This window comes from Phyllobates terribilis, unplaced genomic scaffold (genome assembly GCF_046119375.1).
Source record: "Phyllobates terribilis strain yellow unplaced genomic scaffold, ASM4611937v1 Scaffold_1__5_contigs__length_1240528914, whole genome shotgun sequence".
Taxonomy (NCBI): Eukaryota; Metazoa; Chordata; class Amphibia; order Anura; family Dendrobatidae; genus Phyllobates; species Phyllobates terribilis.
In genome coordinates, this window is record NW_027362761.1 from 765,030,586 (window position 1) to 765,048,620 (window position 18,035).

At 42.6% G+C, this 18,035-nt stretch overlaps 1 protein-coding gene across 5 annotated transcripts in view; it reads right to left on the bottom strand.

The window, feature by feature from the left end:
* Positions 1-18,035, bottom strand: part of UBXN8 (UBX domain protein 8) — a 54,275-nt gene that overhangs the window by 26,114 nt on the left and 10,126 nt on the right. For 2 of the 5 annotated variants that reach the window (XM_073636952.1, XM_073636954.1), the window contains exons 2-6: positions 14,905-15,027; positions 12,218-12,288; positions 10,100-10,222; positions 7,709-7,852; positions 6,361-6,402 (exon numbers count right to left, since the gene is read on the bottom strand). In XM_073636952.1, coding sequence (XP_073493053.1) covers positions 6,361-6,402; positions 7,709-7,852; positions 10,100-10,222; positions 12,218-12,288; positions 14,905-15,027 — 503 coding nt within the window. The remainder of the gene's footprint in view (positions 1-6,360; positions 6,403-7,708; positions 7,853-10,099; positions 10,223-12,217; positions 12,289-14,904; positions 15,028-18,035) is intronic. The other 3 variants (XM_073636955.1, XM_073636956.1, XM_073636953.1) reach the window with 2 other exon arrangements.

Sequence of the window (18,035 nt, forward strand, 5' to 3'; positions counted from 1 at the left end):
CCTCCCTGCGCTGCAGATTCCATCCCCCAGCTGCCTAGTTGTACCTGGCTGGACACACAAATGGGGAGAAGCCCCACGTATTTTTTTTTTTAATTATTTCATGAAATTCATGAAATAATAAAGAAAAAAAGGGCTTCCCTATATTGTTGTGTCCGGCCAGGTACAAATAGGCAGCTGGTGGTTGGGGGCAGCCCGTTCCTGCCTGCTGTACCTGGCTGGACACAAATATAGTGCGAAGCCCCACGTCAATTTTTTTAAAATTATTTCAGGAAATTCATGAAATAATTTAAAAAAAATTGACGTGGGGCTTCGCACTATATTTGTGTCCAGCCAGGTACAGCAGGCAGGAACGGGCTGCCCCCAACCACCAGCTGCCTATTTGTACCTGGTTGGACACAACAATATATGGAAGCCCTTTTTTTCTTTATTATTTCATGAATTTCATGAAATAATTAAAAAAAAAAATACGTGGGGCTTCGCCCTATTTTTGTGTCCAGCCAAGTACATCTAGGCAGCTGGGGGCTGGAATCCGCAGCGCAGGGAGGCCCAAGCTTTCTGGGCCCCACCCGCTGCAAATTGCAGTCCACAGCCACCCCGGAAAATGGCGCGTTCATAGAAGCGCCATCTTCTGGCGCTGTACTCAACTCATCCAGGGCCCTGGTGCGGTGGCTTACTGGGTAATAAAAGGGTTAAGGCCAGCTTGGCATTATCAGCTGGCCCTAAGCCCGAAATTCATGGGGTCACGCCAATATTAGACATGACCACCATGAATTTCTAGTAAAGTATTTAAAAAAAACACAACACCCAGAAAAAAGTCCTTTAATTGAAATAAACACACAATTCTTTATTGCTCTAAATTAAACTCTACTTACCATCACGCCCATTCCAGCTGAAGCCAACGATCTCCTGCAATAAAAGAAAAATAATAAAGCAACCTCATCCTTACCTTTCCATGGTTCCCACGACAGCTTCAGCTCTGCTACATCGAGATGACCGGCTGGACCGCAGCAGAACGCTGCCATCCAGCCTGTCATCCCGCAGACACTGAGAAGCGCAGGCATGCTTGCGCTCCTCAGTGTCTCTCTGTGACGGCATAAAGATGAGCCGAGGTCATGTCCAATGAACTCGGCTCACCTCATGCACGTCACTGACAGCGTGGGAAAATTCTCCTGCACTCAGCGCTTCAGCGTGAGAATTTTCCCACGCTGTCAGTGACGTGAATGAGGTGAGGTCATGTCCAATGAACTCAGCTCACCTCATGCACGTCACTGACAGCGTGGGAAAATTCTCACGCTGAAGCGCTGAGTGCAGGAGAATTCTCCCACGCTGTCAGTGACGTGCATGAGGTGAGCCGAGTTCATTGGACATGAACTCGGCTGATCTGGATGCCGTCACAGAGAGACACTGAGGAGCGCAAGCATGCCTGCGCTTCTCAGTGTCTGCGAGATGACAGCGTTCTGTTGCGGTCCAGCCTGTCATCTCGATGTAGCAGAGCTGAAGCTGTCCTGGGAACCATGGAAAGGTAAGGATGAGGTTGCTTTATTATTTTTCTTTTATTGCAGGAGATCGTTGGCTTCAGCTGGAATGGGCGTGATGGTAAGTAGAGTTTAATTTAGAACAATAAAGAATTGTGTGTTTATTTCAATTAAAGGACTTTATTCTGGGTGTTTGTGTTTTTTTTTTTTAACTTTGACTATGGGGTTAGTAATGGGGGAGTCTTATAGACGCCTCTCCATTACTAACCTGGGCTTGATGTCAGCTGGCATTATAAGCTGACATCAACCCCAACCCTATTACCCCACTGCCACCGCTACAGGGCAGTGGGAAGAGCGAGGCTAAGTGCCAGAATTGGCGCATCCTATGGATGCGCCATTTCTGGGGCGGCTGACGGCTGGTGTTTCTAGCCTGGGAGGGGGCCAATATTCATGGCACCCTTCCTGGGCTATTAATATCAGCCCCCAGCTGTCTGCCTAGCCTTTGCTAGCTATTAAATTAGGGGGGACCCCACGTCATTTTTTTGAGGGGGTCCCCCATCTTAATAGCTAGTAAAGGCTAGGTATTCAGCTGGGGGCTCATATTAGTAGCCCGGGAAGCTCCGTGGGTATTACCCCCTTCCCAGGCTTCAAACATCTGCCCCAGCCGTCTGCTTAACCCCTTAAGCCCCGCGGGTGGTTTGCACGTTAATGACCGGGCCAATTTTTACAATTCTGACCACTGTCACTTTATGAGGTAATTACTCTGGAACGCTTCAACGGATCCCCCTGATTCTGAGATTGTTTTTTCGTGACATATTGTACTTCATGATTGTGGAAAAATTTCTTCGATATCACTTGCGTTTATTTGTGAAAAAAACGGAAATTTGGTGAAAATTTTGCAATTTTCAAAATTTTAATTTTTAAGCCCTGAAATCAGAGCGATATGTCACACAAAAGAGTTAATAAATAACATTTCTCACATGTCTACTTTACATCAGCACAATTTTGGAACCAAAATTTTTTTTTGTTAGGGAGCTATAAGGGTTAAAAGTTGACCAGCGATTTCTCATTTTTCCAACAAAATTTACAAAACCATTTTTTTAGGGACCACATCACATTTGAAGTCACTTTGAGAGGTCTTTATGACAGAAAATACCCAAAAGTGACACCATTCTAAAAACTGCACCCCTCAAGGTGCTCAAAACCACATTCAAGAACTTTATTAACCCTTCAGGTGCTTCATAGGAATTTTTTGAATGTGGAAGAAAAAAATGAACATTTAACTTTTTTCACAAAAATGTTACTTTAGACCCAATTTTTTTTATTTTCACAGGGGTAACAAGAAAAAAATGGACCGCAAAATTTGTTGTGCAATTTCCCCTGGGCACGCAGATACCCAATATTTGGGGAAAAAACACTGTTTGGGCGCACTGTAGGGCTCGGAAGGGAAGGAGCGCCATTTGACTTTTTGATTGTAAAATTTGCTTGAATAATTAGCGGACACCATGTTGCGTTTAGAGAGCCCCTGTGTGCCCAAACATTGGAGCTCCCCCACAAGTGACCCCATTTTGGAAACTAGACCCCACAAGGCACCTATCTAGATGCATAGTGAGCAGTTGCAACCCCCAGGTGCTTCACAAATTGATTCGTAAAAATGAAAAAGTGAAAAAAAAAAACACTTTTTCATTTTTACGAATCAATTTGTGAAGCACCTGGGGGTTCCAACTGCTCACTATGCATCTAGATAGGTGCCTTGGGGGGTCTAGTTTCCAAAATGGGGTCACTTGTGGGGGAGCTCCAATGTTTGGGCACACAGGGACTCTCCAAATGCAACATGATATCCGCTAACAATTTGAGCCGTCAATTTGTTAGCGGATATCATGTTGCATTTGGAGAGTCCCTGTGTGCCCAAACATTGGAGCTCCCCCACAAGTGACCCCATTTTGGAAACTAGACCCCCCAAGGCACCTATCTAGATTCATAGTGAGCACTTGGAACCCCAGGTGCTTCACAAATTGATTCATAAAAATGAAAAAGTGTTTTTTTTTTCACTTTTTCATTATTACGAATCAATTTGTGAAGCACCTGGGGGTTCCAAGTCCTCACTATGCATCTAGAAAGGTGCCTTGGGGGGTCTAGTTTCCAAAATGGGGTCACTTGTGGGGGAGCTCCAAAGTTTGGGCACAGAGGGGCTCTCCAAACGCAACATGGCGTCCGCTAACAATTTGAACCGATTTTCCATTCAATTTGTTAGCGGACACCATGTCGCGTTTGGAGAGCCCGTGATGTGCCTAAACAGTGGAGCTCCCCCACAAGTGTCCAAACTATACCCCTCAAGGATTTTATTAAGGTGTATAGTGAACATTTTGAACCCAGAGGTACGGCACAGAATTTGTTTACATTAGGTCATCATATTGAATAAGTTGTCATTATTCTTGAGCGCAAGTGCTCGCTACTTGAGTTTGCATCGGGTACTCAGGTATGCACCATGTACAGCGTGTGCTCGAGTGACATGCTCGAGTCCCTGCTCCGCATTTTTCACGGTTATTAGACACCCAAAAAAAAACATGCGGGGATCGCTCGTGCATGGCAGGCAATCCCTGTAAAGTTTTTTGGCCGCGAAGCATATGGGGCAGAGACTCGAGCATGTCACTCAAATACCCACGATACTCAATGCATACCAGAGCACCCGAAGCAAACTCAAGTAGCGAGCACTTGATCTCAACACTAGTCGCCATATCGTCATCTTTTTTTCTTACTTTTGAAAAAAATCCCAACCCCAGCCCTAACCCTAGCACAACCCTAGCCCCAGCACAACCCTAGCCCCAAACCCAGCCCTAACCCTAGCCCAATCCTAACCCAAGAGTTTATTTTTGACGCCGTTCCTTGTGCGGTATAAGTGATTAGACGACTTTATTCTTCGGGTCGGTGTGATTACAGCAATGCCAGAATCATATGGGGTTTTTATGACTGACAGCTGTCACACACTAAAAGACGCATTTTTTGTAAAATCTAGTTTTTGCATCGCCATATTTTGAGAGCTATAATTTTTCCAGATTTTGGCAGACAGTCATGTGACGGCTCGTTTTTTGCGGGATGACTTGACATTGTTATTGGTGCCATTTTCAGGCACGTGACATTTTTTGATCGCTTTCTATTCCGATTTTTGGGAGGCAGAATAAACAAAAACCAACAATTCAGGAATTGTTTTTTTTTTGTTTTTTTTTATTCTGTTCCGCGTGTGGTAAAATTGATGAGGTAGCTTTATTCTTGGGGTCAGTACGTTTACAGCGGTACCACATTTGTATCATTTTTCTATGTTTTGGCGCTTATACACAATAAAAGCTATTTTATAGAAAAAAATATTTTTTAGTATCGCTTTATTCTGAGAGCTATAACTTTTTTATTTTTCGGCTGATGGAGCTGTATGGCGGCTTGTTTTTTGCGGGACGAGATGACGTTTTCAGCGGTATCATTTTTATTTATATGCGTCTTTTTGATCGTGTGTTATTCCACTTTTTGTTTGGCGGTATGGTGATAAAGCATTGTTTTTTGCTTCGTTTTTTTTTTTTTTTTTTTACCGTGTTCACTGAAGGGGTTAACTAGTGGGACAGTTTTATAGGTCAGGTTGTTCCGGACGCGGCGATACCAAATATGTGTACTTTTATTGTTTTTTTTTTATTTTTGTTAGAATAATATTTATTGATGGGTACATTATATTTTTATTTTTGGTGTATTATTTTTTTTATAATATTTTTGCACATTTTTTTTTTTTTTTTTTTTTTTCCCACTTTCACACAGTTTATACACTTTATTACTTTGTCCCACTCTGGGACTTTCACTTTTTTTTTTCTGATCGCCTGCATGGCACAGGAATGGAGCACCATCCCTATGCCATGAAGGCTGTCAGAAGTGCACAGTGTGAAGATTGCTTGGAGATGCACTGCGCATGTCCAAGCAATCTTCCTGCTCTCTGGTGACCCGGATGTTGTCATGACGACATCGGGTCGTCATGGCAACACCCGGGAAGCCTTTGCAGACTGCGCTGGAAGCCGGAAGAGGAGGTGAGTATCGGCGATCACCTCCCCTTGCCCCCGCAATGCCGCGATCGACTTCGATCGCAGCATCGCGGGGGTTAATGTGCTGGGAACGGTGCAGGACCGCTCCCTGCACATAGTACCGGGTGTCAGCTGTGACAATCAGCTGACACCCGGCGGCGATCGCGCCCGCACAGCCTGTGTGCGCGCGAGCGATCGCGATGACGTACTAATACGGGTCTGGCTCTTAAGTCCCAGGGCACAGACGCGTATTAGTACGTCAGATGTTATTAAGGGGTTAACCTCCGCTAGAGACTAAAATTAAGGGGAACCCCACGCCAATTTTTTTTTAAATAAATCCTTTATTTTAACACTAAATGACAAGTACAGTAAGCAACACTGTCACTGTACTTCATATATATGTGACTGACATGTTTCTATCTATCTAATCTATGTGTGAAGCTCTATTCTTTGTTGTAAATTGTCGGGTACCGGTGTATGCCGCTGATGAATTGCCGGCTTTTCGTGTAATACATTCTACATTATTCTTAGTTGTTTTACTTCATGTAGAATTAACCTACAAGGAAAGAAAGGGTTTATTTTCATTCCGATATTTGTGTCCCATTGACTTGCATTGGTTTTCGGTATCGGAATCGGCGATATCCGATACTTTTTGGGTATCGGTCCGATCCAATCCGATACGATATTTCCTGATATCGGAAGGTATCGCTCAACACTAGTCATTAGTAGAAAAAGGCCAAAAGCAATCACAACCTAGTTTAGTAGAACAATCTGCTTGTGACGCAAATGCTTTGGGGTATAGCTGGTGAAAAACAAACAATACTTACACCTCCCTCTGATTCACTGGGTTCTTCTGGTAGAATGATCACCTATTAATACAGACATCGTTACTGCAGTATTGCTCAATGTAAGGAACTTCAACTTTTGCTTTAATATATAAAATAATTATTGGTTAAATAATGTAATTTTTATTATTTAAAGGGAAACTAATATCAAAAACGCTATTAACATGCAGATATGGGGGTTAATCTGCAGATTAATAGAGCGCTAAAGCAGTGGGGGTGTCGCACTCAAAGCACAGCTATCAGTGGAAAATGATATTTATTCTTCCCAGCAGCCTCTAGCTTTCAGTGAAAATATAGTGAGCGGCACATGTAACCATGCTCCACCAGTCACAAACAGCCAGATCAACAGTGTATCATTGCTGAGCCGGCTGTCAGTCAGTGTCGGGGCATTGTAACTGAAGCAGCGCAACTATGACTGAAAGCCAGAGGCTGCTGAGAGAAATAAAAGTTTATTCCCCCGCCCCCGGTAGCCGGGCTTTCAGTGTAGCAGCCACACAGCCTTATAATGCTATTATTCTGCAGATAAACCACATATCGGCAGATTAATAGTGTTTGGGAATATGACAGGTTTCCTTTAAAGGGAATCTGTCATTAAGTTTTTGCCATCTAATCTGGGAGCAGCATAATTTAAAGATAGAGACCCTGTTTCCAGCGATGTATCACTTACTGGGCTGCTTGCTGTAGTTTTGATAATCCCCTGCTGATAAGATCAATGATTTATCACGAGAGCACTAATAAACCTGCTGCCATACAGTTCTCCATATTCATGAGCTCTGTATAACTCCACCCCCACCACTGATTGGCAGATTTCTGTGCATAGGCAGAAATCTGCCAATCAGTGGTGTGGGCGGGGGAAAATAGAGTTCAGCATTCAGAGAATTGCATCAATCAGCTATCAGATGAGGCAGCATAATCCTGGTGATAGATTCCTGATCCAAAGGCAGTATGAATCAGACACTGGCTGTATTATTACTCTAAAATGCTGCGTCGTTTCAGTGAACTCCTATTTGAGAAGCCGGCTGGGCACCAAACAATGACAAGTCTCTGGCAGCTGCCCCGATCCCTTTGACCAACAGGTCCCTCATTATGCACACATAAAAAGAGACCTGTCCATCAAAGAAAGCTGGGCAGGGAGAACCGTCTCTAGCCAGCTTTTCAACTTAAGTTTTCGCTGAAATGCTGCAAAAGAACACATACCTGGCTGTAATAACGCAGCCAGACTGATGCATGTTGCCTGTGGTTTGGGCAGCATGGATCAGCTGACAGGTTCCCTTTAAATAGGAAAAACCTTGTACGTCAGTTTCAGGAGTATTTAGCAGTATGAACATACCCTTTTGGGTTTTGGCAGTTCTTTCTGTGGTAAGGGCTTCGTGACATGCTCTGGAAGTTTCCTTTTCCTTACGGCTTCTTCATTTGCAGTTTCCACACGATTGTTTGGTGCTGTAGAGTCATTCTGCTGATTCTCTGCCTCCTGCTACCAAGAAAAGATTTCTCTTTCAGAGGAACAGCCTTAACCCCTTGCCTCTGCAGCCCATTTTTACGTTAGCATTTTACCCTCTCCTTCCTCCAAGAGCCATAATGTTTTTATTTTTCGGTCCACGAACATATAAGGGGCTTTGTTATTTTTTTTTTTGGAGGTTATGTTGTAGGTTTTTGAATGACACCATTCATTGTAACACACAATCTACTAAAAAACGGGAAAAAGAAAAATTCCAAGTGGGATGAAATGATGAAAAAAAAAGCAATTCCACAGTGGTTTTCGACCTTTCCTTTTATGGTGTTCATTGTATGGTAAAAATGAGCTGGAATATTGACTCCCCAGGTCAGTAGGATCACGGCGATACCAAGCTTGCATAGATTTTTCTTTTACTTAAGCAGTGAAAACATTTTTAAAGTTTGTAAAATAAGAAAAAATAAATAAATTTTGTTTTATGTCACCAAATTAAGAATATATGAAGCCGTTATGCTTGGCGCGGGAGAACCATAAGCCAGTCTGTGCATTGCGGTCTCATTTGTACTGTTGTCTGACTGTACCCTTAATATTATATTTTTATAGACTGGACATTTACAGACACAGTGATACCAAATATGTTAATTTTTTTTATATGCCTTTATTTTTAATGGGAGAAAAGGGGGAGTGATTCTGGATTTTAGAATTTTTCTTTTCTATTTTTACATTTATTTTTTTTTCAGTAGGTTTATATTATTTTTTAGACCCCATATAAGGCTTGAACCTGCGATCATTTGATCACTCACACAATATATTGCAATTACATAGTACTGAAATATATAGTGTAAATTGCGGTTTCCTATGAAGCTCCATCTCCTGCTGTCAGACACGCACATATAAGTCATTTTGTGCCAAGAAAATTAATATTGTCACACTTATGTCTTTAAAGGGAAGCTGTCATCTGATTCATGCTGCCCGAATCACCAGCTGCAAAAGTCTGGCTGCGCAATTGCCATTAAGGTCTACGGATATCCGTCAGACATGGGTGAAACTAGGAAGACAAGACTTTGTACTTCAGCTTTCCTTACTAGTTTCATCCATTTAACTGATACATTATTAAGAGTCCATGGATTAAAAAAGTTCTGACTGTCAATCTGCTTCAGTGGGGGGGAGGAAGGAGAAAAAAAACTGAAGCAACTAGGAGGACACCTGAGAAAAAAATAGGTCCATTGCTTGCATAGCACGTGGGAGAAAGAATGGCCGAGAGAAGGCTTCCTCTATGTCTTCTTAGGAAAGAGTAATAAGGTTTTTAAAAAAAAACAAACACAACTGCTCTCTCCCACCATGTCATCCCTGTTTGGCGCCTAAAAGGAAGAAAAAAAACTACTCCTAAAATACCAAACTAAATAAAAGTAGAAGAACTTGCAACAGTAGTGAGGTCTGCCTCATACAGACCCCAAGCTAAAACTGCTCAGCTCAGTGTCTGCAGCCTGTGCAGGAGCAGATGCCACATTCGGCTTAGTGGCTGTCTCCTTGGTTTCTCCATCCTCCAATGTCACAAGGAGAAAATACCTTAAAGAAGTACTTTATATTACCCCCCCCCCCCCCAATGTTTCCCCCTGGGACCCCTAAGGATTTTTGCAAATACCTGACGTTGCTGTTTCTGCCTGTGATCGGCGCTATCCATGGCTGCTCACAGGCAGCACGTGACCCCGCCCTGACGTCACGACAAGTGAGGCATGACTCAGCACTGGGGTCCCCGCGGTGGCTGCTGTGTTGTGGGCGGGGTTACTCCCCACGTCACACCCAGCATCCACCGCGTGCTTTCCCAATGAATGGGGAGAGGCAGAGCGCGCGGTGGATGCTGGTGTGACGCGCGGGGGAAACCCCGCCCACAGCCTGGCATCCACCTGGAAAGCGGAAGACAAAGACCCCCAGCTGCTGCCAGCACTTATCGTGACGTCAGAGCCGGCTGCAGCCGGGGGTCATGTGATGCCTATGAGCGGCCAGTGATCGCGCCGCTCACAGGCAGTATCTGCAACGTAAGGTAATTACAAAAATCCTTAGGGGCCCCGGGGGAAAACATGGGGGGGGGGGGGGGGTTAATATAAAGTACTGGACAACCCCTTTAAATTAAAACATAGTCAGATCTAATCAATAGTGCACATTAGACATGATACAACCCATGACCAGGATAAAAAAATCTAACCCTGTCAACCATAACCAATCCCTATGTGCAGTGTCCCTCTTTAATGTAGGCTCTATACTTACACCAAGTGTATAACCTTCAGCTAATTTCCACGTTTGTCCTGTCATCTTGTAGAAGCGCTCCTCGAGCTTTTTAAGCTTCTCTTCCTGCCGTGGTTTTAAGACATTCTCACTGTATTCACTTGCCTGTCAGAGAGAGAAGTGCTATTATTCACTTATGCCAAGAAGCACATTTATGTAGGACACTTAGCCAAGAGTAGACAAGATTAAGGGCAAAGTATAGCCACATACACCTTAATAATAATAATTTTATTTATATAGTGCCAACATATTTAACAGCACTTTACAACTCAACACCTTCATTAAAGGGGTTGTCTGTTTAACATCTAAAATTATCTAATGATAAAAAAAAAACATATTTCTTATCCAAATATCTCAAATAGCAGAGGTAAATCTTTGCAAGGAGTCTTGTTTTCATAATAAAGGGGTTGTCCTTATGTGAATTTTTAAATTTTTTACTTAAAATGCATGTACTTGGGGCTAAAAAAAATCATTATTGGGATTCATTAAAACAATGCACTGTTTGTATTCTATAGCTGTTGTGATGTACTGTCTATTGCTGGCTGCAGGATGAGGTAACAGAGAAACCATCAGTCAGCCCAGATGGAGAGTTTGTGACTCATCTGTCTTTTTCTGAGCTCCCTTTAATTGATTCATGGCCACAAATGACATCAAAGTTGAATATGCAAGGAGAAAAAGCCTGCACAAGCCAAACAGTACAAAGTTGTTAATGCAACCCAGATGTAAAAAAGGATTTTCAGAATTTTTAGTTCCAAATACTTGCATTACAAAAAAAAAAAAAAAAAAGGCCCCAGAAGTGGTCATTTTTCTTTAAAAAGAACCTGTCCGCACGATTTTGAAAATGTGGTAATGTAATGTAAATACATGGCTGTGCTGCTGCTGTAATACTGATTACATTGATACCTTTGGTGAAGAAACCCACTTTGTGGTTCTTCTTTATCAGCATTTGAAGTTTTCTGCTAATTAGATTTCGGTGCACAGGGGCCAGACTGCACCCTGGGTCTTCTCCTCCCTGTCTGTGATTCCCCATCCCCTCAGCCTGCCCCCGGTCTGTGAGTGACAGGTCACTGCTGAGATTTCCAACAGACTGGAGGCAGGTCATTCACAGACCGGAGGGGCCGGGGAGTCACAGACAGGGAGGAGAAGACCCAGGGTGCAGTGCGGCCCCTGTACCCTCGGTCTTCTCCTCCCTCTCTGTGATTCCCTGACCCCTCAGCCTGCCCCCGGTCTGTGAGTGACAGGTCACTGCTGAGATTTCCAACAGACTGCAGGCAGGTCATTCACAGATCGGAGGGGCTGGGGAGTCACAGACGGGGAGGAGAAGACCCAAGGTGCAGTGCGGCCCCTGTACCCTCGGTCTTCTCCTCCCTGTCTGTGGTTCACCGGCCCCTCAGCCTGCCCCCGGTCTGTGAGTGACAGGTCACTGCTGAGATTTCCAACAGACTGCAGGCAGGTCATTCACAGATCGGAGGGGCTGGGGAGTCACAGACAGGGAGGAGAAGACCCAGGGTGCAGTCCGGCCCCTGTGCACCGAAATCTAATTAGCAGAAAACTTCAAATGCTGATAAAAGAAAAACAACAAAACAGATTTCTTCACTAACAGTATCAATGTAATCTGTATAACAGCGCCAATACAGCCATGTCTTCACATTACAAAATCATGCTGACAGGTTCTCTTTAAGTACTCTGTCTCTCTACAGTCATCTTAATATAATAAATAGTAATCACAAGATCAGTCAATCTCAGATTACTGTGGAGAGGTGCTATTAGAGAGCCAGTGCCCACACTTCAGTGTCTTCTGATCTACAGCCTCTGGCTCTACAACCCCTATGATTTACAGGCTTACCAGTGAGATTCCCAGGTGAATTGGTATGGACTGCAGCTTTGCATGTTAAATGTATACTCAAAATACAGTGGCACAGCAAGGACAATCATAAGCTAATATGAAAGCATGAAGGCAGGATAATTTGAGGGTCCACTGTATAATGTGACGCGCAAATGACATTAGTCTAGGCCAAGACACCATTGGGCAAACAGTTGACTGTTTTAATATTGCAGAACTACATTAGACAATTTGCCAGGTAGGTAAATGTTGCTCACCCTTTTGCTTAAAAGTTCTTGTTGCTCCTTTCTTGCCATCTCTTGATGATGTTCATTTTCTTGCTGTGGAACTAATGAAAGCAGTTATGAAACAAAAAAGACAACAGTTACAAGTTTGCATACTTAAGTATATGCCCTTCTGCTACTTAACCCCTTTCTGCACTATGACATAATGTATGATAGTATGGAAAGGGCTCACCATGGCTATGCAGATGTCAGCTGTGTTATACAGCTGGCATCTACAGGTGCTTCTCACAAAATTAGAATATCAAAAAATTAATTTATTTCAGTTCTTCAATACAAAAATTGAAACTCATTATATAGAGTAATTACAAACAGAGTGATCTATTTCAAGTGTTTATTTCTGTTAATGTTGATGATTATGGCTTACAGCCAATGAAAACACAAAAGTCATTATCTCAGTAAATTAGAATACTTTATAACAATAGCTTGAAAAATGATTTTAAAATCCGTAATGTTGGCCTACTGAAATGTATGTTCAGTAAATGCACTCAATACTTGGTCGGGGCTCCTTTTGCATCAATTACTGCATCAATACGGCGTGGCATGGAGGCGATCAGCCTGTGGCACTGCTGAGGTGTTATGGAAGCCCAGGTTGCTTTGATAGCAGCCTTCAGCTCGTCTGCATTGTTGGGTCTGGTGTCTCTCATCTTCCTCTTGACAATACCCCATAGAGTCTATGGGGTTAAGGTCAGGAGAGTTTGCTGGACAATCAAGCACAGTGATACCGTTGTGTATAAGCCAGGTATTGGTACTTTTGGCAGTGTGGACAGGTGCCAAGTCCTGCTGGAGAATGACATTTCCATCTCCAAAAAGCTTGTCAGCAGAGGGAAGCATGAAGTGCTCTAAAATTTCCTGGTAGACGGCTGTGCTGACTTTGGTCTTGATAAAACACAGTGGACCTACACCAGCAGATGACATGGCTCCCCAAACCATCACTGATTGTGGAAACTTCACACTAGACCTCAAGCAGCTTGGATTGTGGCCTCTCCACTCTTCCTCCAGACTCTGGGACCTTGATTTCCAAATGAAATGCTAAATTTACTTTCATCTGAAAACAACACCTTGGACCACTGAGCAACAGTCCAGGTCTTTTTCTCCTAGGCCCAGGTAAGACGCTTCTGGGGTTGTCTATTGGTCATGCGTGGCTTGACACAAGGAATGCAACACTTGTAGCCCATGTCCTGGATAGGTCTGTGTGTGGTGGCTTTTGAAGCAATGACTCCAGCAGCAGTCCACTCCTTGTGAATCTCCCACAAATTTTTGAATGGCCTTTTCTTAACAATCCTTTCAAGGCTGCGGTTATCCTGGTTGCTTGTGCACCTTTTTCTACCACGCTTTTTCCTTCCACTCAACTTTCCATTAATATGCTTGGATACAGCACTCTGTGAACAGCCAGCTTCTTTAGCAATGACCTTTTGTGGCTTACCCTCCTTGTGCAGTGTGTCAATGACTGCCTTCTGGACATCTGTCAAGTCAGCAGTCTTCCCCATGATTGTGGAGCCTACTGAAACAGACTAAGGGACCTTTTTAAACGCTTAGGAAGCCTTTGCAGGTGTTTTTGTTAATTATTCTAATTTACTAAAATAATGACTTTTGTGTTTTCATTGCCTATAAGCCATAATCATCAACATTAACAGAAATAAACACTTGAAATAGATCACACTGTTTGTAATGACTCTATATAATATATGAGTTTCACTTTTTGTACTGAAGAACTGAAATAAATTAACTTTTTGATGATATTCTAATTTAATGAGATGCATCTGTATATCTGCCTGCTGAAACTCAATATGGACAACACATTTGTTATTTTTCACATCACAATAGGCCCCTATACTCGTAATATCCATATCAGTTAACGTCTCCCCATTCGGAAATGCAGCAGAATTTTAGAATGAAACATACACAGCTTCAATACTGCAGCTGATGTTCGATTCACGCTGCCTATGTTTTGGGCAGCATGAATCTCATGATAGCTTCACTGGTTAAGTTAAAGGGAGTCTATCTACCTGTTCTGGTCAGTTCTTGGCTGTCCATAACCCCAAAAATGTACTTTAAAATCCTCACTTATCCAATTCTTCTCCTTATTGTGTCTACCACTCTTAAGGACACATTGGATTAAAGTTGTCTGAACCTGCCGAAATTGGTGGGATCAGCCGACAGCTTAATATGTGTGTGGGCCTCCTGACAGATGATGTTGGGAGAAAGAAGGATCTGACCAGTTGAATTTCAATGGCCAACCCTTTTGTCCAGAGCCAAGAGTGCCGGTGTACAGGGAAATTGGAAGAGATTGCTGTCAGCCAACAGCTATCTAATGTGTGAAATTCCAACGGTCTGATGATGATGTTGAGAGAGTGGCATGGGTCGGACGCTGATGAAACCAGTGTTTTCAGTTTTGTTTCTCTGTTCTTTAAATTGGAGAGAAACAGAACTCATTGTTAAAATGGATCAGTAAAAAGGATGCAAACATGAAGTAGTGCCCCACTGACTATGTGCAAGAACTTTTGTGAGCTCTTTACTTTTCAATATGGGAGAACTTTGGAAAGTTTAGTTGAGAATCACTTTAAAAAGAAATAAGCTTTGATATACACAAATCATGAAAGTATCTAAAAGTTAATACCTATCCTGCATTACATTTGCTTGGCCACAAACGTTTTCCTTACCTGCTTGAGAGCCGCCAGACAGACGAACTGCATTAAAATAAGGAGTCACCACAGAGAGAATAAAAGTAATAAGAGCAAGGATCAAAATAAATCTTCCCAGCCAGAACGCAATCTCCTTCAAGCCTAATATAAAAGAAGAAAAGTGACAAACAAAGTAATTTGTACAGAAGTGTTTTACCAGCACAGAAGCTCAGGCTTCATCGATTAGCTTTATAAGCAGAACAGAACCATCAATAGCATTAAAATCAGCATGAAAGGAAACTTGTAATTACTGCAAGTCGGATTCGCTGAACACATCCGTTCTTGATCCCCAGCTTTTGCTTTGATTGCCTATGTTCATTATTAGTGGATATTTATAGCTTTTAATTCTAAAGTGAGTATCAAACTACAAAAAACTGCTGTTTTGGTCCCATATACTGCCCATACAGAATGTACTCAGTGGTGCTTCTCCCACTATTTGTATCATTCCTTGTGGATCTGGAGAGTTGATAAAGGGAAACGCTGCAGAAAAGGGGTCTGGAAGAGAGCAGGCAGAGGTCCACCATATCTGACAATATACAGTACAGACCAAAAGTTTGGACACACCTTCTCATTTAAAGATTTTTCTGTATTTTCATGACTATGAAAATTGTACATTCACACTGAAGGCATCAAAACTATGAATGAACACATGTGGAATTATATATTTAACAAAAAAGTTTCAAACAACTGAAAATATGTCTTATATTCTAGGTTCTTCAAAGTAGCCACCTTTTGCTTTGATGACTGCTTTGCACACTCTTGGCATTCTCTTGATGAGCTTCAAGAGGTAGTCACCGGAAATGGTCTTCCAACAATCTTGAAGGAGTTCCCAGAGATGCTTAGCACTTGTTGGCCCTTTTGCCTTCACTCTGCGGTCCAGCTCACCCCAAACCATCTCGATTGGATTCAGGTCTGGTGACTGGAGGACAGGTCATCTGGCGTAGCACCCCATCACTCTCCTTCTTGGTCAAATACCCCTTACACAGCCTGGAGGTGTGTTTGGGGTCATTGTGCTGTTTAAAAATAAATGATGGTCCAACTAAAAGCAAACCGGATGGAATAGCATGCCGCTGCAAGATGCTGTGGTAGCCATGCTGGTTCAGTATGCCTTCAATTTTGAATAAATCCCCAACAGTGTCACCAGCAAAGCACCCCCACACCATCACACCTCCTCCTCCATGCTTCATGGTGGGAATCAGGCATGTAGAGTCCATCCGTTCACCTTTTCTGCGTCGCACAAAGACAGTGGTTGGAACCAAAGATCTCAAATTTTGACTCATCAGACCAAAGCACAGATTTCCACTGGTCTAATGTTCATTCCTTGTGTTCTTTAGCCCAAACAAGTCTCTTCTGCTTGTTGCCTGTCCTTAGCAGTGGTTTCCTAGCAGCTATTTTACCATGAAGGCCTGCTGCACAAAGTCTCCTCTTAACAGTTGTTGTAGAGATGTTTCTGCTGCTAGAACTCTGTGTGGCATTGACCTGGTCTCTAATCTGAGCTGCTGTTAACCTGCGATTTCTGAGGCTGGTGACTCGGATAAACTTATCCTCAGAAGCAGAGGTGACTCTTGGTCTTCCTTTCCTGGGGCGATCCTCATGTGAGCCAGTTTCTTTGTAGCACTTGATGGATTTTTCAACTGCACTTGGGGACACTTTCAAAGTTTTCCCAATTTTTCGCACTGACTGACCTTCATTTCTTAAAGTAATGATGGACACTCATTTTTCTTTACTTAGAATTTGTATTATGGGAAGAAAAAAGCAGCTAACAGTCTATTCAGTAGGACTATCAGCTGTGTATACACCAGACTTCTGCACAACACAACTGATGGTCCCAACCCCATTTATAAGGCAAGAAATCCCACTTATTAAATCTGACAGGGCATACCTGTGAAGAGAAAACCATTTCTGGTGACTACCTGTTGAAGCTGATCAAGAGAATGCCATGAGTGTGCAAAGCAGTCATCAAAGCAAAAGGTGGCTACTTTGAAGAACCTAGAAGACATTTTCAGTTGTTTCACACTTTTTTGTTAAGTATATAATTCCACATGTGTTAATTCATAGTTTTGATGCCCTCAGTGTGAATGTACAATTTTAATAGTCATGAAAATACAGAAAAAAAATTTAAATGAGAAGGTGTGTCCAATCTTTTGGTCTGTACTGTATTAGTTACAGCAGTCAGGATGTCAACTCTACTAAAGTCACCCATGTTAGCCACTGGGGCTGATTTACTAAGCTACATGAGCCAAAATTCTGACCTTTCCCAAAATTTTTCATGTTGAGCTGGACACAGGATGTAATAGTGGCTGCACAACAGAATAAAACAGATTTTTTTTTATTTCCCCTCTCCACTGCAGAGATATGTGGCACCTAATGAGTGAAAAAAAAAAGTGAAGTCCAAGTAAGTGTTATCAGCCAGTTTCCACTGGGGGCGTGTACTTCTTCTACCTGTATAATACTGACCAATCATAAGCAGTAAGGCTATGTTCACACACGTTGGGTTTTTCAGCGGATTTTGCTGCAGATTTTTATGCAAATTTTCAGCTGCCTTTTGCAGTACCAGCAAAGTGTATAAGAAACCAGAATTCGCTGTTCATACATGTTGCTTTTTGTTTGCTGCGTATTTTGTGCCTTGGTTGGGTTTTTGGAAATTAGAGCATGTCACTTCTTTCAGCGTTTTTTCACCCCTAGGATGTAAGAGATGGTGAAAAAAACGATGAAACAAGGCAGGTAAATGGTTTCAGCTTTTTTGATGGCAAAATAGAATGGGGTTCTTTTTTTTCCACAGAACTTTACATAAGATAAGATAAGATAAGATATACTTTATTTATCCCGGAGGAAATTGCGGTATCACAGCAGCAGAACACAGATCTCGAACATGACACATAGGATAACATAACATTTGGAATGCTTTAGACATTGCTTTTCAGACATTTGTTAAACACCCCCATAGCTGTTGGAACAAACGATCTCCTGTATTTTTCCTTTTTACACCTTAGTTGTATTAGGCGATTGCTGAATGTGCTCTTCTGTTTCGCAAACAGTTCATAAAGCGGGTGTGTGTTGTTGCCCATTATAGCTCTGCACTTCTTCTTAATCCTATCCTCTACCACCTC